The 21,644-nt window shown below is 39.9% G+C and overlaps 1 protein-coding gene across 1 annotated transcript; it reads right to left on the reverse strand.

Moving 5' to 3' along the window:
• Window positions 1-290: 290 nt before the first annotated feature.
• LOC132553737 (uncharacterized) lies at window positions 291-19,991 on the reverse strand. Its single transcript, XM_060218009.1, has 15 exons — window positions 19,981-19,991; window positions 19,525-19,747; window positions 18,138-18,281; window positions 17,208-17,361; window positions 8,129-8,959; window positions 7,147-7,270; window positions 6,092-7,111; window positions 5,667-5,857; window positions 4,362-5,501; window positions 3,827-4,151; window positions 3,186-3,264; window positions 2,141-3,011; window positions 1,076-1,372; window positions 455-499; window positions 291-307 (listed from the first exon to the last, which is right to left on the reverse strand). Exons 1-15 carry the CDS (start codon window positions 19,989-19,991, stop codon window positions 291-293), a joined length of 5,472 nt encoding a protein of 1,823 aa, XP_060073992.1.
• Window positions 19,992-21,644: the final 1,653 nt, after the last annotated feature.

Here is a 21,644-nt window from a genome sequence, read left to right on the forward strand (position 1 = left end):
CTTTCTGTTCTCAATTGTGACGTCTTATTGCGAATGTGTAACGTAATTTTGAAATTTAATTCTGATCGTAAAATATGCTGTATTATATGAGGTAACACGCAAAACTGTTTCCTAGGTATATTTATTTAATACAAAGGGAAATAATGTGTTACAACTCTTTTAACAAATACAAACAAAAATGAGAAGATCAATATATTATTTTATATGAATATAATGTCATTATTTACAATTAATTATATAATTATGCAGAGAAGTTTTGAATTCATTAGCAGGTGATACGAATAGAATTATCATCCAACAGGTACATCTGGAAAAAAAAATGAAAATTACGATCAATACATATAATCACTAAATAATTGTACAAAATAATAAGGGCGGATCGTAACACAAATTACAATAATACTTTAGGTAAAAAAACTAGGGGTAAATATGCTCGGAAACAAAATATACTTACGTGCTGTGGGCTGAGGCACTGTATTAGATGCAATCGTTGTTTTCGCTGAAATATTGATAATTTAAATGATATCAATACTTTAACGACATGCACGTAACTTTTATTAAAGTCAAGTTTTTAAAAATGTGTTTTCCTTTTAATAAGTTTTTGATGCAAAATTATTTGTGATAATTTGCATCATATTATTTTCCAGCATGCATTGAATTATTTTCCAACGGTGTTAAATTTTGCAAGGTCTAGTCTTCCATGACTGTTCCAGTTTTTCCATATGGCTATAAATTATAATCAGTGTATGCAGCTAAATAACATAATTTTCCAAGTTTTACCCAGAAGTAGTATCGATTGAACTCAAATATTCAAACATAGCGAAATTATATACCCACTAATATTACAAACTATGATCAGAATCACAACAAAATCGATTCATGGTATCAAAAACTCTTAACCATCCACAGAGTTGTTGGACATGCCAAAATGGTAGTCAATCATCATTCGCACCGTACACCGATTTGAGAACTACAGAGAGTGTAGCATTAATGGAAAATAGCCAAAATAAATGAACAAAAACATACAATTTCAATTGACATTAATTGGATGTATACTTACAACAGGAATATTTACAGTGCAGACGAACCACGTATATAGAACAACTGAAGGTGTTCAGGGAAAATTTGCAGTCAACTGGATCTCTTGTGTCGTAATTGGAAGCTGGTATTCGAGGAGGCGGGGTAATTTTCGGAACTTTGGTCAAATATTGCGTTGTTATTGACGTAGTTGCCGCTGATGTTCGTGCAGGTGTACTAGAGGATAGAGGTCCTGTTGTTGGCACAGGTTTCTTTGTCGTAAGGGCCACTAATACTGAAGGACTTGTGACAGGAAGTTTACTTGTAGGTCTGGTTGTGGTGGAGAATCGTCCGGCTGGATAAAACAAATGGCAATTAACACAAATGAAATGCAGTTTAAACCCTTAGCGTTACTGATGAGTCCAAGAGGTACGACGTCAGATGGCTCATATTTTTTCTCGATTGTTTTCGGCTCTATTGTACCCTATGCAACTTGTATTGGAAGGTGTTATTCATTTGTCTTTCATGATTATACCAGCTGTTTTCGGCTGATGTTCCAAACATGGCTGTGTCCTATTTTTCACACAACCAATAAGTAAATAGTGTTAATAGTTAATCGTTGAATAAAGGCCTAATTTGAATAATTTTGTGGTGAATCTTCATCCATAATATAAAAATACAATAAGATATACTGTATTATTCAAAAGCATGATAGGTACATTAACAGAGGGTCAAAGGAAAGTGTACAAATAAGGAAAAGAAAATCCAAATATCAGTGAATGTAATTGTGATTCGTTATTTTGCTTCTTTGTCAGACATAGTAATAATAGAAAGTGTTACTGATTTTTACTGAATACGGCTATGACTAATGAAGCATTCAGTAATTGTGAGCTAACTGGTTGTTTCATAAAAACTATCTGTGTCAATTGCTTTAAATATTTGTACATTTCTTGATAAATTACTGCCAATTCAGAAATTTTCATGGGGATATATTTTCATTGATATCGTACTTAAACTTGTTCCGCTGTTAAAAATATTTCTTACTATATTACTATATTACTTAACAGTAAATTAATCATTGACCATATCTGCAGTAGATTGTTAAACTAAATGTTACACTTACCGCAAGAATATTTACAATGGAGTCGCACAAGTGACATCGAACATGAGAATTTGCTAAGTGCAAATTTACAATCAACAGGATCCTTGGGATTGAAAATTGATGCAGGGATTTGTGGTGGCGGTGTAAGCTTAGGTTTCTTTGTCAAATATATTGTTGTTAACTTCATTGATGTTGTTTTTATTGACGTTTGTATGTTTAGTGGATTAATCGTCGTCGGGTTCATCGATTTCGTCGTTACATTTGGAGTTGACATTTTACTTGATGCTGTTGTACTAGATACTGGTGTTGACACTGTTGTATTAGACACTGGAGATGACGGTGTTGTACTAGACATTGGTGTTGACGATGTAGTACTTGATACTGGTGTTGACACTGTTGTACTAGACACCAATGTTGATGCTGTTGTACCAGACACTGGTGTTGACGATGCTGTACTAGATGCTGGTGTTGATGATGCTGTCCTAGACACTGGTGTTGACGATGTAGTACTTGATACTGGTGTTGACACTGTTGTACTAGACACCAATGTTGATGCTGTTGTACCAGACACTGGTGTTGACGATGCTGTACTAGATGCTGGTGTTGATGATGCTGTCCTAGACATTGGTGTTGATGATGTTGTACTAGATACTGGTGTTGACACTGTTGTACTAGATACCGGTGTTGTAAAGGATACTGGTGTTGACGCTGTTGACACTGTTGTACTAGACACCGGTGTTGACGATGCTGTACTGGACACTGGTGTTGACATTGTTGTACTAGACACCGGTGTTGATGATGTTGTACTAGACACTGGTGTGGATGCTGTTGTACTAGACCCTGGAGATGACGCTGTTGTACTAGATATCGGTGTTGACACTGTTGTACTAGACTGGGGTGAAGACGTTGTCGATATAGTACTGTGACTCGTAGTAGTTGTTGATACGGGTGGATTAGTTTGTACAGCTATTAGAGGTGTGCTTACGCTGGACGTCTGCGCAGAGGATTGCGTGGAAGTGTTGATGAACTGGACCGAAGAAGACACGTCGTAGTGTGTGATTGATGCTGTACTAGATACTGCTGTTGATGATGCTGTACTAGACACTGTTGTGGACACTGTTGTACTAGACACTGGTGTTGACACTGTTGTACTAGACACTGGTGTTGACACTGTTGTACTAGACACTGGTGTTGACGATGCTGTACTAGATACTGGTGTTGACGATGCAGTACTAGACACTGGTGTTGACACTGTTGTACTAGACACTGGTGTTGACACTGTTGTACTAGACACTGGTGTTGACACTGTTGTACTAGACACTGGTGATGACACTTTTGTACTAGACTGGTGTTGACGTTGCTGTATAGACACTGGTGTTGACGGGTGATGTAGTTAGACAGCTATTAGAGGTGTGCTGACGCTGGACTGTACTGCGCAGAGGATTGGTGTTGAAGTAATTGATGAACTGGTGTTGAAGATGACCTGTCGTAGTGGATGTTATTGGTGTTGTACTTGACACTGGTGTTGACACTGTTGTACTAGACATTGGTGTTGACACTGTTATACTGGATACTGGTGTTGACACTGTTGTACTAGATACTGGTGTTGACGGTGCTGTACTAGACACTGGTGTTGACGATGCTGTATTAGACACTGGTGTTGACGATGCTGTACTAGACACTGGTGTTGACACTGTTGTACTAGACACTGGTGTTGACACTGTTGTACTGGATACTGGTGTTGACACTGTTGTACTAGATACTGGTGTTGACGATGCTGTACTAGACACTGGTGTTGACGATGCTGTATTAGACACTGGTGTTGACGATGCTGTACTAGACACTGGTGTTGACACTATTGTACTGGATACTGGTGTTGACGATGCTGTACTAGACACTGGTGTTGACGATGCTGTACTAGACACTGGCGTTGACACTGTTGTACTAGACACTGGTGTTGACACTGTTGTACTGGATACTGGTGTTGACACTGTTGTACTAGATACTGGTGTTGACGATGCTGTACTAGACACTGGTGTTGACGATGCTGTACTAGACACTGGTGTTGACACTGTTGTACTAGACACTGGTGTTGACACTGTTGTACTAGACACTGGTGTTGACACTGTTGTACTAGACACTGGTGTTGACGATGCTGTACTAGACACTGGTGTTGACGATGCTGTACTAGACACTGGTGTTGACACTGTTGTACTAGACACTGGTGTTGACGATGCAGTACTTGATACTGGTGTTGACACTGTTGTACTAGACACTGGTGTTGATGATGCAGTACTAGAGCCTGGAGATGACGCTGTTGTACTAGATATCGGTGTTGACACTTTTGTACTAGACTGGGGTGAAGACGTAGTCGATATAGTACTGTGACTCGTAGTAGTTGTTGATACGGGTGGATTACTATGTACAGCTATTAGAGGTGTGCTTACGCTGGACGTCTGCGCAGAGGATTGCGTGGAAGTAAATGATGAACTGGACGCCGAAGAAGACGACGTCGTGGTGGATGTTATTGGTGTTGTACTAGACACTGGTATTGATGATGTTGTACTAGACACTGTTGTTGACACTGTTGTACTAGACACTGGTGTTGACTGTGCTGTACTAGACACTGGTGTTGATGATGCTGTACTGGACACTGGTGTTGAGGCAGTTGTACTAGACACTGGTGTTGATGATGCAGTACTTGATACTGGTATTGACACTGTTGTACTAGACACTGGTGTTGACGATGCTGTACTAGACATTGGTGTTGATGGTGTTGTACTAGACATTGGTGTTGACACTGTTGTACTAGACACTGGTGTTGACGATGCTGTACTAGACACTGGTGTTGACACTGTTGTACTAGACACTGGTGTTGATGCTGTTGACACTGTTGTACTAGACACCGGTGTTGACGATGCTGTACTGGACACTGGTGTTGACATTGTTGTACTAGACACCGGTGTTGAAACTGTTGTACTAGATACTGGTGTTGACACTGTTGTACTAGACACCGATGTTGATGATGCTGTACTAGATACTGGTGTTGACACTGTTGTACTAGATACAGGTGTTGACATTGTTGTACTAGACACTGGTGTTGACACTGTTGTACTAGACACTGGTGTTGACGATGCTGTACTAGACACTGGTGTTGACATTGTTGTACTAGACACTGGTGTTAAAGATGCAGTACTTGATACTGGCGTTGACACTGTTGTACTAGATACTGGTGTTGACACTGTTGTACTAGATACAGGTGTTGACGATGCTGTACTAGATACTGGTGTTGACACTGTTGTACTAGACTGGGGTGAAGACGTAGTCGATATAGTACTGTGACTCGTAGTAGTTGTTGATACGGGTGGATTACTATGTACAGCTATTAAAGGTGTGCTTACGCTGGACGTCTGCGCAGAGGATTGCGTGGAAGTAATTGATGAACTGGACGCCGAAGAAGACCACGTCGTGGTGGATGTTATTGGTGTTGTACTAGACACTGGTGTTGATGATGCTTTACTAGACACTGGTGTTGACACTGTTGTACTAGACACTGGTGTTGATGTTGCTGTACTAGACACTGGTGTTGATGTTGCTGTACTGGACACTGGTGTTGACACTGTAGTACTAGACACTGGTGTTGACGATGCTGTACTTGATACTGGTGTTGACACTGTTGTACTAGACACTGGTGTTGATGTCACTGGTGTACTTGATACTGGAGTTGACACTGTTGTACTAGATACCGATGTTGATGCTGTTGTACCAGACACTGCTGTTGACGATGCTGTACTAGACACTGGTGTTGACACTGTTGTACTAGACACTGGTGTTGATGTTGCTGTATTGGACACTGGTGTTGACGCTGTTGTACTAGACACAGGTGTTGAAGATGCAGTACTTGATACTGGTGTTGACACTGTTGTACTGGACACTAGGGTGGTCGCTGTTGTACCAGACACTGGTGTTGACGATGCTGTACTAGACACTGATGTTGATGATGCTGTACTAGATACTGGTGTTGATGCTGTTGTACTAGACACTGGTGTTGACACTGTTGTACTAGACACTGATGTTGATGCTGTTGTACTAGATATCGGTGTTGACACTGTTGTACTAGACTGGGGTGAAGACGTTGTCGATATAGTACTGTGACTCGTAGTAGTTGTTGATACGAGTGGGTTACTATGTACAGCTATTAAAGGTGTACTGACGCTGGACGTCTGGGCAGAGGATTGCGTGGAAGTAAATGATGAACTGGACGCCGAAGAAGATGTCGTGGTGGTGGATGTTATTGGTGTTGTAGTAGATACCGTTGTTGTACTAGACACTGGTGTTGATGCTGGCGTACTAGACACTGGTGTTGACGATGCTGTACTAGATACTGGTGATGAGACTGTTGTAGTGGACATTGGGGTGGTCGCTGTTGTACTAGACACTGGTGTTGACGATGCTGTACTAGACACTGGTGTTGACACTGTTGTACTAGACACTGGTGTTGACGCTGTTGTACTAGACACTGGTGTTGACAATGTTGTACTAGATACTGGTGTTGACACTGTTGTACTAGACACTGGTGTTGAAACTGTTGTACTAGATACTGGTGTTGACACTGTTGTACTAGATACCGGTGTTGTACTAGACACTGGTGTTGATGCTGTTGACACTGTTGTACTAGACACCGGTGTTGACAATGTTGTACTAGACACTGGTGTTGACGATGCTGTACTAGACCCTGGTGTTGATGATGCTGTACTGGACACTGGTGTTGACGCTGCTGTACTAGATATCGGTGTTGACACTGTTGTACTAGACATTGGTGGTGACACTTTTGTACTAGACACTGGTGTTGACACTGTTGTACTAGACACTGGTGTTGAAACTGTTGTACTAGACACTGGTGTTGACACTGTTGTACTAGACACTGGTGTTGACGATGCTGTACTAGATACTGGTGTTGGTGACGACACTGTTGTACTAGACACTGGTGTTCTGTGACACTGGTGGATGTAGATACTGGTGTTGACACTGTTGTACTAGACACTGGTGTTGATGCTGTTGTACTAGATACTGCTGTTGATGATGCTGTACTAGACACTGTTGTTGACACTGTTGTACTAGACACTGGTGTTGACGATGCTGTACTGGACACTGGTGTTGACATTGTTGTACTAGACACCGGTGTTGAAACTGTTGTACTAGATACTGGTGTTGACACTGTTGTACTAGACACTGGTGTTGACGATGTTGTACTAGACACTGGTGTTGACACTGTTGTACTAAACACCGATGTTGATGATGCTGTACTAGACCCTGGAGATGACGCTGTTGTACTAGATATCGGTGTTGACACTGTTGTACTAGACTGGGGTGAAGACGTTGTCGATATAGTACTGTGACTCGTAGTAGTTGTTGATACGGGTGGATTACTATGTACAGCTATTAGAGGTGTGCTTACGCTGGACGTCTGTGCAGAGGATTGCGTGGAAGTAAATGATGAACTGGACGCCGAAGAAGACCACGTCGTGGTGGATGTTATTGGTGTTGTACTAGACACTGGTATTGATGATGTTGTACTAGACACTGGTGTTGACACTGTTGTACTAGACACTGGTGATGACGCTGTTGTACTAGACATTGGTGTTGATGATGCTGTACTGGACACTGGTGTTGACGCTGCTGTACTAGATATCGGTGTTGACACTGTTGTACTAGACATTGGTGGTGACACTTTTGTACTAGACACTGGTGTTGATGGTGTTGTACTAGACATTGGTGTTGACACTGTTGTACTAGACACTGGTGTTGACGATGCTGTACTAGACACTGGTGTTGACACTGTTGTACTAGACACTGGTGTTGACACTGTTGTACTAGACACTGGTGTTGACGATGTTGTACTTGATACTGGTGTTGACACTGTTGTACTAGATACTGGTGTTGACACTGTTGTACTAGATACTGGTGTTGACACTGTTGTACTAGATACTGGTGTTGACACTGTTGTACTAGACACCGGTGTTGACGATGCTGTACTGGACACTGGTGTTGACATTGTTGTACTAGATATCGGTGTTGACACTGTAGTACTAGACATTGGTGTTGACACTGTTGTACTAGATACTGTTGTTGACGATGCTGTACTTGATACTGGTGTTGACGATGCTGTACTGGACACTGGTGTTGATGTTGCTGTACTAGACACTGGTGTTGATGTTGCTGTACTGGACACTGGTGTTGACACTGTAGTACTAGACACTGGTGTTGACGATGCTGTACTTGATACTGGTGTTGACACTGTTGTACTAGACACTGGTGTTGATGATGCAGTACTTGATACTGGAGTTGACACTGTTGTACTAGTCACCGATGTTGATGCTGTTGTACCAGACACTGCTGTTGACGATGCTGTACTAGACACTGGTGTTGACACTGTTGTACTAGACACTGGTGTTGATGTTGCTGTACTGGACACAGGTGTTGACGCTGTTGTACTAGACACTGGTGTTGAAGATGCAGTACTTGATACTGGTGTTGATACTGTTGTACTGGACACTAGGGTGGTCGCTGTTGTACTAGACACTGGTGTTGACGATGCTGTACTAGACACTGATGTTGATGATGCTGTACTAGATACTGGTGTTGATGCTGTTGTACTAGACACTGGTGTTGACACTGTTGTACTAGACACTGATGTTGATGCTGTTGTACTAGATATCGGTGTTGACACTGTTGTACTAGACTGGGGTGAAGACGTTGTCGATATAGTACTGTGACTCGTAGTAGTTGTTGATACGGGTGGATTACTATGTACAGCTATTAGAGGTGTGCTACACTGATCTGACGAGTTGACAATGCTGTAGGATTCACCACTGTATATGTGATGTGTGTTTGTACAGATACACACTGATCTGACGAGTTGACGATGCTGTAGGATACACCACTGTATATGTGATGTGTGTTTGTACAGATACACACTGATCTGACGAGTTGACAATGCTGTAGGATACACCACTGTATATGTGATGTGTGTTTGTACAGATACACACTGATCTGACGAGTTGACGATGCTGTAGGATACACCACTGTATATGTGATGTGTGTTTGTACAGATACACACTGATCTGACGAGTTGACGATGCTGTAGGATTCACCACTGTATATGTGATGTGTGTTTGTACAGATACACACTGATCTGACGAGTTGACGATGCTGTAGGATACACGACTGTATATGTGATGTGTGTTTGTACAGATACACACTGATCTGACTGTATATGTGATGTGTGTTTGTACAGATCACACACTGATCTGACGAGTTGACGATGCTGTAGGATACACCACTGTATATGTGATGTGTGTTTGTACAGATACACACTGATCTGACGAGTTGACGATGCTGTAGGATACACCACTGTATATGTGATGTGTGTTTGTACAGATACACACTGATCTGACGAGTTGACGATGCTGTAGGATACACCACTGTATATGTGATGTGTGTTTGTACAGATACATACTGATCTGACGAGTTGACAATGCTGTAGGATACACGACTGTATATGTGATGTGTGTTTGTACAGATACACACTGATCTAGGATGCTGTAGGACACCACTGTATATGTGATGTGTGTTTGTACAGATACACACTGATCTGACCTGTTTACATTGCTGTAGGATACACCACTGTATATGTGATGTGTGTTTGTGATACACACTGATCTGTGTGTATATGTGATGTGTGTTTGTACAGATACACACTGATCTGACGATGCTGTAGGATACACCACTGTATATGTGATGTGTGTTTGTACAGATACACACAGATCTGACGAGTTGAAGATGCTGTAGGATACACCACTGTATATGTGATGTGTGTTTGTACAGATACACACTGATCTGACGAGTTGACAATGCTGTAGGATGTGTGTTTGTACAGATACACACTGATCTGACGAGTTACATCACTGTATATGTGATGTGTGTTTGTACAGATGTGACGAGTTGACGATGCTGTAGGATTCACCACTGTATATGTGATGTGTGTTTGTACAGATCAACACTGATCTGACGAGTTGACGATGCTGTAGGATTCACCACTGTATATGTGATGTGTGTTTGTACAGATACACACTGATCTGACGAGTTGACGATGTTGACTGTATATGTGATGCTGTAGGATACACCACTGTATATGTGATGTGTGTTTGTACAGATACACACTGATCTGACGATGTGTGTTGACACATGCTGTAGGATACATCACTGTATATGTGATGTGTGTTTGTACAGATACACACTGATCTGACGAGTTGACAATGCTGTAGGATACAACACTGTATATGTGATGTGTGTTTGTACAGATACACACTGATCTGACGAGTTGACAATGCTGTAGGATTCACCACTGTATATGTGATGTGTGTTTGTACAGATACACACTGATCTGACGAGTTGACAATGCTGTAGGATACACCACTGTATATGTGAACTGATCTGACGAGTTGATGATGCTGTGTACTGTATATGTGATGTGTGTTTGTACAGATACATACTGATCTGACGAGTTGACAATGCTGTAGGATACACGACTGTATATGTGATGTGTGTTTGTACAGATACACACTGATCTGACGAGTTGACGATGCTGTAGGATTCACCACTGTGTATGTGATGTGTGTTTGTACAGATACACACTGATCTGACGAGTTGACAATGCTGTAGGATACACCACTGTATATGTGATGTGTGTTTGTACAGATACACACTGATCTGACCAGTTGACAATGCTGTAGGATACATCACTGTATATGTGATGTGTGTTTGTACAGATACACACTGATCTGACGAGTTGACGATGCTGTAGGATTCACCACTGTATATGTGATGTGTGTTTGTACAGATCAACACTGATCTGACGAGTTGACGATGCTGTAGGATTCACCACTGTATATGTGATGTGTGTTTGTACAGATCAACACTGATCTGACGAGTTGACAATGCTGTAGGATACACCACTGTATATGTGATGTGTGTTTGTACAGATACACACTGATCTGACCAGTTGACAATGCTGTAGGATACATCACTGTATATGTGATGTGTGTTTGTACAGATACACACTGATCTGACGAGTTGACAATGCTGTAGGATACACCACTGTATATGTGATGTGTGTTTGTACAGATACACACTGATCTGACGAGTTGACGATGCTGTAGGATACACCACTGTATATGTGATGTGTGTTTGTACAGATACACACTGATCTGACGAGTTGACAATGCTGTAGGATACGAGTTGACAATGCACACCACTGTATATGTGATGTGTGTTTGTACAGATACACACTGATCTGACCAGTTGACAATGCTGTAGGATACATCACTGTATATGTGATGTGTGTTTGTACAGATACACACTGATCTGACGAGTTGATGATGCTGTAGGATTCACCACTGTATATGTGATGTGTGTTTGTACAGATACACACTGATCTGACGAGTTGACAATGCTGTAGGATACACCACTGTATATGTGATGTGTGTTTGTACAGATACACACTGATCTGACGAGTTGACGATGCTGTAGGATACACCACTGTATACGTGATGTGTGTTTGCACAGATACACACTGATCTGACGAGTTGACGATGCTGTAGGATACACCACTGTGTATGTGATGTGTGTTTGTACAGATACACACTGATCTGACGAGTTGACGATGCTGTAGGATTCACCACTGTATATGTGATGTGTGTACAGATTGTCTGACGAGTTGACGATGCTGTAGGATACACCACTGTATATGTGATGTGTGTTTGTACAGATACACACTGATCTGACGAGTTGGCGATGCTGTAGGATACACCACTGTATATGTGATGTGTGTTTGTACAGATACACACACTGATGCTGTAGGATACACACTGTATATGTGATGTGTGTTTGTACAGATACACACTGATCTGACGAGTTGACAATGCTGTAGGATTCACCACTGTATATGTGATGTGTGTTTGTACAGATACACACTGATCTGACGAGTTATGCTGTAGGATACACCACTGTATATGTGATGTGTGTTTGTACAGATACACACACTGACTGATCTGACGATGTGTGTTGACGATGCTGTAGGATACACCACTGTATATGTGATGTGTGTTTGTACAGATACACACTGATCTGACGAGTTGACACACTGATACACACTGATCTGACGAGTTGACAATGCTGTAGGATACACCACTGTATATGTGATGTGTGTTTGTACAGATACACACTGATACACACTGATCTGTATATGTGATGTGTGTTTGTACAGATACACACTGCTGACGAGTTGATGCTGTAGGATACACCACTGTATATGTGATGTGTGTTTGTACAGATACACACCGATCTGACGAGTTGATGATGCTGTAGGATACACCACTGTATATGTGATGTGTGTTTGTACAGATACACACTGATCTGACGAGTTGACGATGCTGTAGGATTCACCACTGTATATGTGATGTGTGTTTGTACAGATACACACTGATCTGACGAGTTGCCCATGCTGTAGGATACACCACTGTATATGTGATGTGTGTTTGTACAGATACACACTGATCTGACGAGTTGACGATGCTGTAGGATTCACCACTGTGTATGTGATGTGTGTTTGTACAGATACACACTGATCTAGTTGACGATGCACTGTATATGTGATGCTGTAGGATTCACCACTGTATATGTGATGTGTGTTTGTACAGATATACACTGATCTGACGAGTTGACGATGCTGTGTTATTCACGACTGTATATGTGATGTGTGTTTGTACAGATACACACTGATCTGACGAGTTGACGATGCTGTAGGATTCACCACTGTATATGTGATGTGTGTTTGTACAGATACACACTGATCTGACCAGTTGACAATGCTGTAGGACAATGCTGTAGGATACACCACTGTATATGTGATGTGTGTTTGTACAGATACACACACACGAGTTGATGCTGTAGGATACACCACTGTATATGTGATGTGTGTTTGTACAGATACACACTGATCTGACGAGTTGACAATGCTGTAGGATACACGACTGTATATGTGATGTGTGTTTGTACAGATACACACTGATCTGACCAGTTGACAATGCTGTAGGATACACCACTGTATATGTGATGTGTGTTTGTGCAGATACACACTGATCTGACGAGTTGACATGCTGTAGGATCGACACTGTATATGTGATGTGTGTTTGTACAGATACACACTGATCTGACCAGTTGACAATGCTGTAGGATACACCACTGTATATGTGATGTGTGTTTGTACAGATACACACTGATCTGACGAGTTGACGATGCTGTAGGATTCACACTGTATATGTGACACTGATACTGTATATGTGATGTGATGTGTGTTTGTACAGATCAACACTGATCTGACGAGTTGACAATGCTGTAGGATACACCACTGTATATGTGATGTGTGTTTGTACAGATACACACTGATCTGACGAGTTGACGATGCTGTAGGATTCACCACTGTATATGTGATGTGTGTTTGTACAGATACACACTGATCTGACGAGTTGACAATGCTGTAGGATACACCACTGTATATGTGATGTGTGTTTGTACAGATACACACTGATCTGACGAGTTGACAATGCTGTAGGATACACCACTGTATATGTGATGTGTGTTTGTGCAGATACACACTGATCTGACGAGTTGACAATGCTGTAGGATACATCACTGTATATGTGATGTGTGTTTGTACAGATACACACTGATCTGACGAGTTGATGATGCTGTAGGATTCACCACTGTATATGTGATGTGTGTTTGTACAGATACATACTGATCTGACGAGTTGACAATGCTGTAGGATACACGACTGTATATGTGATGTGTGGATTACTCTGAACAGCTATCTGTGGCGTTGTTTGTCCAGATAATGTAGAATAAGATGTTCCTGATGTAATTGAGGGCAGTGGTGACGTAGAATTAACACCTGATGAAGACGTTCCGGAAGTTGATTTAGAATTCATTGGCGTGCTTAAAGTAGTTCTTCCAGGTGATGTCGGAGGTCTACTCTGCAAAGACGTCAATGTTGATGTGGTGGTAGACGATAAAGAAAAGGACGTAGAAAATGTAGGTCCACCCGTCGAAGATGTTCCAGAAGAAGTAGAAGCCATGGTTGTAGTGACAACTGGAGTCGTGGAAAATCGCCCAGCTGGAGCATATCATTAAAACAATCTCATATGAACAATATCATATCTTTCTTAATTGGTGGTGTGTTATTAAATCATCAATAAATAAGTATTACTTATATCTATGAATATTCGTTTCTTAAGGTAGTAGATTTTCGGCCATACTTCTTTTCTTCGATACACCTTGAATAGACATTATAAAAAATCAGTATTTCCTCAACATGCTGAACATGGTTCTGATTTTTGCTCATTCATGGCCCTAACCCTTCCAGAGGAATTATTCTCTTTACACTTTGTCGAGGATCACAGAGTATTTTTTTTTATATATATTTTCCTTGTTTCAACGATGACGGGTTAAAGATAAAAATTTTTCTCTGTGTAAAAGTTTCTTAAATATGTTTTATATTTTTCATTTTAAGTAAGCTGGTGTTTTTCCTATGATCGCGACATGGATTCTGATTCTGAGTTTGTAAAACAATTTGATATTGTTTCGTGTTCAAATACAGAATTATACATACCACAAGAGAAAGGGCAATGCTGATGTACGATGGGAATCGAACAGTTGAAGGTGCTAAGTGAAAACCTGCAATCGATGGGATCCTTTGTGTTATAGAAAGCTGCAGGAATTCTTGGAGGTGGCGTTATATGGGTCGACGAAGTCCAATACGTAGCGGTGTTGGTAGTGGCCGAGATCCCTACAGAAGTCGCTGTCGTGGCGGTAGGCGTTGCAATCGTTGATGCTGGAAATTTTGTAGAATAAATTAAATTGGAATCGATATTTAGTTAATTTTTTTCTCAGATCTTTAAATGCCAAATTAACGTTGTTTTCTTACATATCCTTTTTTTTTTAATCTAATTTGTCATTTAACAAAATCGGCATTTCATAGTTTCTAGGTGAAACTTATAAACTCCAGTGTTTGTATTTGTCGATATTAAGTAATACGATAAGGCTTGCGTAAGAACAAACGGTCTTGTCACCACTTTTATTGTGTGTTAATGCGCGGTGTTTGTTGATATTCTTAAATGTTATATAAACATGGTTTTAAACGTAAAGAGACATGTATTTTTAACGGGGCGATGTGCGATATTGGACGTGTTTGATGCTGGTATGTTGCCTGGTGTTTACTGTTTTCATTTGGAAACATGACATTGGCCAGGATTTACATGGTCAATGAAGAGGAAGACACTGGATCTTACCTGGTCCTGATCGCCTTGTTAGGTTACTATGGGTCTACATGTAAATCTTTCTTTTGTTTATATTTTGCCCTTTTATACTGAATTTGTAATTAAAGGTTGTTTGGCTAGGTTGGCATGCATTTTTCTCTGTGGGCTATGTATACATTTTTTTTGCAGAAACGTTAGTAGCATACACCAAAAATATTTAGTTAAATGACTAAATATATCATCCAGATGCAGAAACGAAAATTCAAAAGAAGGTCAGACAACAAAATAGCGATCCTTAAGATTCAGTCACTGAACCATAACTTAATATAATCATTTAGTGTGGTCCGAGTGAATTTTAGACTGATCGGAAATCCCTCAAATGTCCCGGTCTGAGAGTTGCCCGAGGCGAATATTCTCTTACTGTCAAATCTATTCTGACGTACCCTCTTCCTACATGTATAATGTGAATAATAAACCCATGATAGCGTCGCCAGGCAAAACATCTATGGGAGTTGAAAATGCTAAACATACTTGATTAAATGATGTTCTACACTTTGAAATTACGTAAAGTAAAACGTGTTTGAGTTTTTTTCTATATTCCATGTCTTGTTTGTTTGTTTGTTTTTTCTAGTTCTTTGATCCATCTCTCGGTCTATCACAAAAGACGAGAAAAACGTTTTATTTGTTAATCGACATGACAGAATAAACAGATGCATTTTTATAATATTTTTATAAAATGTATTTCTTTAGGACATATAAATAGAGGATTGTAGATATTGGAGGAAACAGCAAATTTCAATACAAATTTAGAGTTAGATACAAGAGCCAAACAGTCATACAGCTGTTTCGTCCTTCTAGGACTCGTCAGTAATGCTACATCATACAGCTGTTTCGTCCTTCTAGGACGCGTCAGTGACGGTACATCATACAGCTGTTTCGTCCTTCTAGGACTAGTCAGTGATGCTACATCATAAAACTGTTTCATCCTATAGGACGCGTCAGCGATGCTACATCAAACAGCTGTTTCGCCCTTCTAGGACTCTTCAGTGATGTTACATCATAAAACTGTTTCGTCCTATAGGACGCGTCTGTGATGCTACATCAAACAGCTGTTTCGCCCTTTACATCAAACAGCTGCGTCCTTCAGTGATGCAGTGATATCAAACAGCTGTTTCGCCCTTTAGTACGCGTCAGTGATGCCATATCATACAGTTGTTTCGTCCTTTTAGGACTCGTCAGTGATGCTACATTATACAGCTGTTTCGTCCTTCAAGGACTAGTCAGTGATACTATACAATACAGCTGTTTCATCCTTCTAGGACTCATCAGTTTTACTAAAAGCCTAAATTTTGAAACCTGTTAGGCTACTGAAGAAAATACAAAGTGATTGAAAAAAGTCAAATTTTAAATGATACTGTGCACTAGCCACATAATTCAGTATAAACCACACATATGTGCGATGTTTTGATTCCTAATGTGATTTATAGTTGGACGTGTTTGATACTCTTTGATATGCCTGGTGTTTCCATAGTCGTTTACCTTGTTTTAATTGTACAACGTGATATAACTTACTTGAATTGACCAATATCTACATTGTACATAAAGCAGAAGACGCTTACCCTACCGGAACGCATGGTCTCACTCCAAATTACTTGAGTTTATACGTTGTATAAAGATTTTGTTGTTATTTTATTTTTTTTTCTTAAACATACCTGGAAGTTGTTTTATTGGACAGCCGAGAAGATCAATGCGCATTGCAACATTTTTGTGCCACTGTCTAGGATAGATTCGTACACATCGGGCCCAGATTGGACAGCCGAGGTCACTGGTGACGGGTGTGTCCTGGTCAGTATTTCCGGTAAACAACTAACAGAAAGTAAATATGAAGTTTTCATGTTTAAACCTAATTTATATTTTTTTTCCCGATAAAATAAGTATCAGTCAATTATTCAATTTTACAGAAATAATTATGAAAGCGATAGATACATTTGTCCTTTAAATATACTGTTCACAAATCATATTAAAAATAGGCAGAAGTTATTCCTATACCAACCATTGCCATGTCCATTACATATGCTATTTGGGCTGTTCTGTCTGCAATACCTACCGTTTCGGCTGTTCTTCATACTAAAACGCTCAATCCTGCTTTTCTGCCCACTACAAATGTCATTTCGGCTATTTTGTCCGCTACATCTGTCAGTTCGACTGTTTTGTTCGCTACACCTGTCAGTTCGACTGTTCTGTCTACTACACCTATCAGTTCGACTATTCTGTCCGCTACACCTATCATTTCGACTATTCTGTCTACTACACCTATCAGTTCGACTATTCTGTCTACTACACCTATCAGTTCGACTGTTCTGTCCACTACACCTATCATTTCGACTGTTCTGTCTACTACACCTATCATTTCGACTGTTCTGTCTACTACGCCTGTCATTTCGACTGTTCTGTCTACTACACCTATCATTTCGACTGTTCTGTCTACTACACCTATCATTTCGACTGTTTTGTTCGCTACACCTGTCATTTCGACTGTCCACTACAACTGGCATTTCGGTTGTTTTTAACACAACACCTGTCACATTGGCAGTTCTGCCCAATACACCTACTATTTTGGCTGTTCTGTCCACTACACCTACCGTTTCGTTTGCCCCACCCACAGCTACCCAGTGTTGACAGTCGTAGCTGTAGTGGACAGCGTACTTGGTAACCCAGTCCTTACAGCATCCATTCCTTCCCTGGGTGGTCACACCCCTCAGTAAATGTGGCGCGCTGAAGTTCACCTGCAATAGTAAGATTTAACTCGTATGTTAATACTCTATGTAACTCTTCCGAGTGTGACACAACACACTCCATACATTGAAGTAATTTTTTTTATCAGAACCGACTTTTAAGATTATATGTCACAGTTCCAAGAGAAAGCATTGGCAGTCTTGTTAACCTAGACTTGCATTCAATAATACAGAAAAATAGAGGAGAGAAGGGATTGTCGTAAACCCTTGGAACTTGTTATACTTACTGTAGACTAACTGATAGAAATAACTATTTTTCATGCTTTGAATATACAATATAGCAGGTCCATATGTCTCCATTATCTGTTCGTTTATTGTCCATGTTCAGTTCTGTTTTGTCAGTTATTACTGACACATTTCTATTTCACTACCTTTTTGTCTACCTGTATATATTGATTTCTGTATTTGTCAGTAAGTGTTGACGCTTTGTCTACCTGTATATATTGATTTCTGTATTTGTCAGTAAGTGTTGACGCTATGTCTACCTGTATATAGTGATTTCTGTATTTGTCAGTAAGTGTTGACGCTTTGTCTACCTGTATATATTGATTTCTGTATTTGTCAGTAAGTGTTGACGCTATGTCTACCTGTATATATTGATTTCTGTATTTGTCAGTAAGTGTTGACGCTATGTCTACATGTATATATTGATTTCTGTATTTGTCAGTAAGTGTTGACGCTATGTCTACCTGTATATATTTCTGTATTTGTCAGTAAGTGTTGACGCTATGTCTACCTGTATATAGTGATTTCTGTATTTGTCGGTAAGTGTTGACGCTATGTTTACCCGTATATAGTGATTTCTGTATTTGTCGGTAAGTGTTGACGCTATGTTTACCCGTATATAGTGATTTCTGTATTTGTCGGTAAGTGTTGACGCTTTGTCTACCTGTATATATTGATTTCTGTGTTTGTCAGTAAGTGTCGACGCTATGTCTACCTGTATATAGTGATTTCTGTATTTGTCGGTAAGTGTTGACGCTATGTTTACCCGTATATAGTGATTTCTGTATTTGTCGGTAAGTGTTGACGCTATGTCTACCTGTATATATTGATTTCTGTATTTGTCAGTAAGTGTTGACGCTATGTCTACCTGTATATATTTCTGTACTTGTCAGTAAGTGTTGACGCTATGTCTACCTGTATATATTTCTGTACTTGTCAGTAAGTGTTGACGCTATGTCTACCTGTATATATTTCTGTACTTGTCCGTAAGTGTTGACGCTATATCTACCTGTATATATTGATTTCTGTCGTTAGTAGCGGCCACCCAAGCTCCGTTTAGGACAGTTTTATTGTTGAGTGTCTGTTCGGTAGTGTTCAGTAGTGATCTCGAGGCGTCGTACACATTCTTAGGGTCGATGGAACCATACTCACTGGAGGATGACACAGACGTCACGTGTCCTTGTGATGTCAGTAATGGGTTTCTGCAAATATCTGCAAAGTCGGATTTAGACCTATGTCGCAAGGAAAATATTATATAAATTCAAATTTTTGCACGTTATCTTTATTGATTTTACCATGTTTATTAAATATGTATCATATATCAATTATTTTTTATTTGCTGTTATTGTATATTACATTAAATATCCAAACCGAGGCTAAAACCATTTCTGTAAAACCCTCTCAGTTTTTCTGATCTGACTACCGCTCTTAAACAATACAGAAAATAACATGTTCATTGTTTTACGTCAAGGTCATATCCGATGAACCGAGAATATACAGATAAACAAAGTATTTACAAAGTGAAACATATAAGAATGTTAAAAGATAAAGGAACTGTTAGCATCTTATGTTTCGTCAATAACAACCGACATATAAACTTATAACAATACAGATACTGTCACGTTCCTAAAAAGAGAACAATGTCAAAGAATTTTGTGAATAATACTATAACTGAGAAGGACGTTTTAAGTATAAGACTGGTGCATATGCTGACAATATAAAGGTATTTTGATTTAGATTAATTATAACAATACAGATACATTTGGATTAGTTACAACAAATTCCATGTTCAAAATCTTGCAAGTTCATGAAGAGTATAAGCAGGTTTTACGACCTAATAAGGAAAAATTCTATTTCACTGTGTAAGTTTCAAATTGGACGCGTTTTATGCTGGTTAGTTTTTGCGCGGTGATTCTGCTGTTGTATACCTTGTTCTCGTTTGAGAACGTGACATTACTAACTTGGATTGACCAAGAGTTAAATGGAGGGTCACATCGATGAACCATTAAACACTTCCAGAGTAACTTGTCTTATTATTTCGGAGTATTGTGACCATCTTGTGTACTTTTTTCTATGATATTTTTACCATCTCGTCACACTATTGCAACCTTAGTGAACATGGAATCATAGTACAGCCGAAAAGGTTTTTCGATTCTTTCCATCTCGTACACTACATGCGTTGCATTGTTATTGTACTTTTTTCATGGATCTCATCATATGTATGTGTGCATTTTGTTAATATTTACCCTAGTTGCTACGAATTGGAGTTTGCATTAACATCTTTCTGACTTGTCGGAGGTCTCTTTGTTGCTTTTATTGCAGTCGTTTTTCACTTGCGAGTCTTTCAACAAACTTTTGTGAAGCGAGAATGCTAGGGAGATCTTGCTACTAGAAATAACCTGGTGAGATCGTAAACAGTACAGAAATGACTCCGTATGTTGGTGTGACGTTTTAGAATACTAGAATAGTTGCTAAATGGTAAGAGCATATTAAATGAATCTTTGCCATGCATCAGGCATCAATGACGGATCTTAGAAGGGCGAAACAGCTGTAAGATACATTAGCATCAATGACGGATCTTAGAAGGGCGAAACAGCTGTAGGATGCATCTGGCATCAATGACGGATCTTAGAAGGGTGAAACAGCTGTATGATGTATCTAGCATCAATGACTGATCTTATAAGGGCGAAACAGCTGTATGATGTATCTAGCATCAATGACTGATCTTATAAGGGCGAAACAGCTGTGTGTATATAGCATCATCTTAGAAGGGAGAAACGGCTGTGTGATGTATCTAGCATCAATGGCGGATCTTAGAAGTGCGAAACAGCTGTATGATGAATATAGCATCAAAGGCGGATCTTAGAAGGGCGAAACAGCTGTATGATGTATCTAGCATCAATGGCGGATCTTAGAAAGGCGAAACAGCTGTATGATGTATATAGCATCAATGACGGATCTTAGAAGGGCGAAACAGCTGTATGATGTATATAGCATCAATGGCGGATCTTAGAAGAGTGAAACAGCTGTATGATACATAAGATTAATGACGGACATTAGAAGGGCGAAACAGCTGTACTATGAATCTAGTATCAATGACTGATCTTAGAAAGGCGAAACAGCTGTATG

Source organism: Ylistrum balloti, unplaced genomic scaffold, assembly GCF_031769215.1.
Source record: "Ylistrum balloti isolate Yb309-2 unplaced genomic scaffold, AGI_CSIRO_Ybal_v1 Utg370346, whole genome shotgun sequence".
Classification (NCBI taxonomy): Eukaryota; Metazoa; Mollusca; class Bivalvia; order Pectinida; family Pectinidae; genus Ylistrum; species Ylistrum balloti.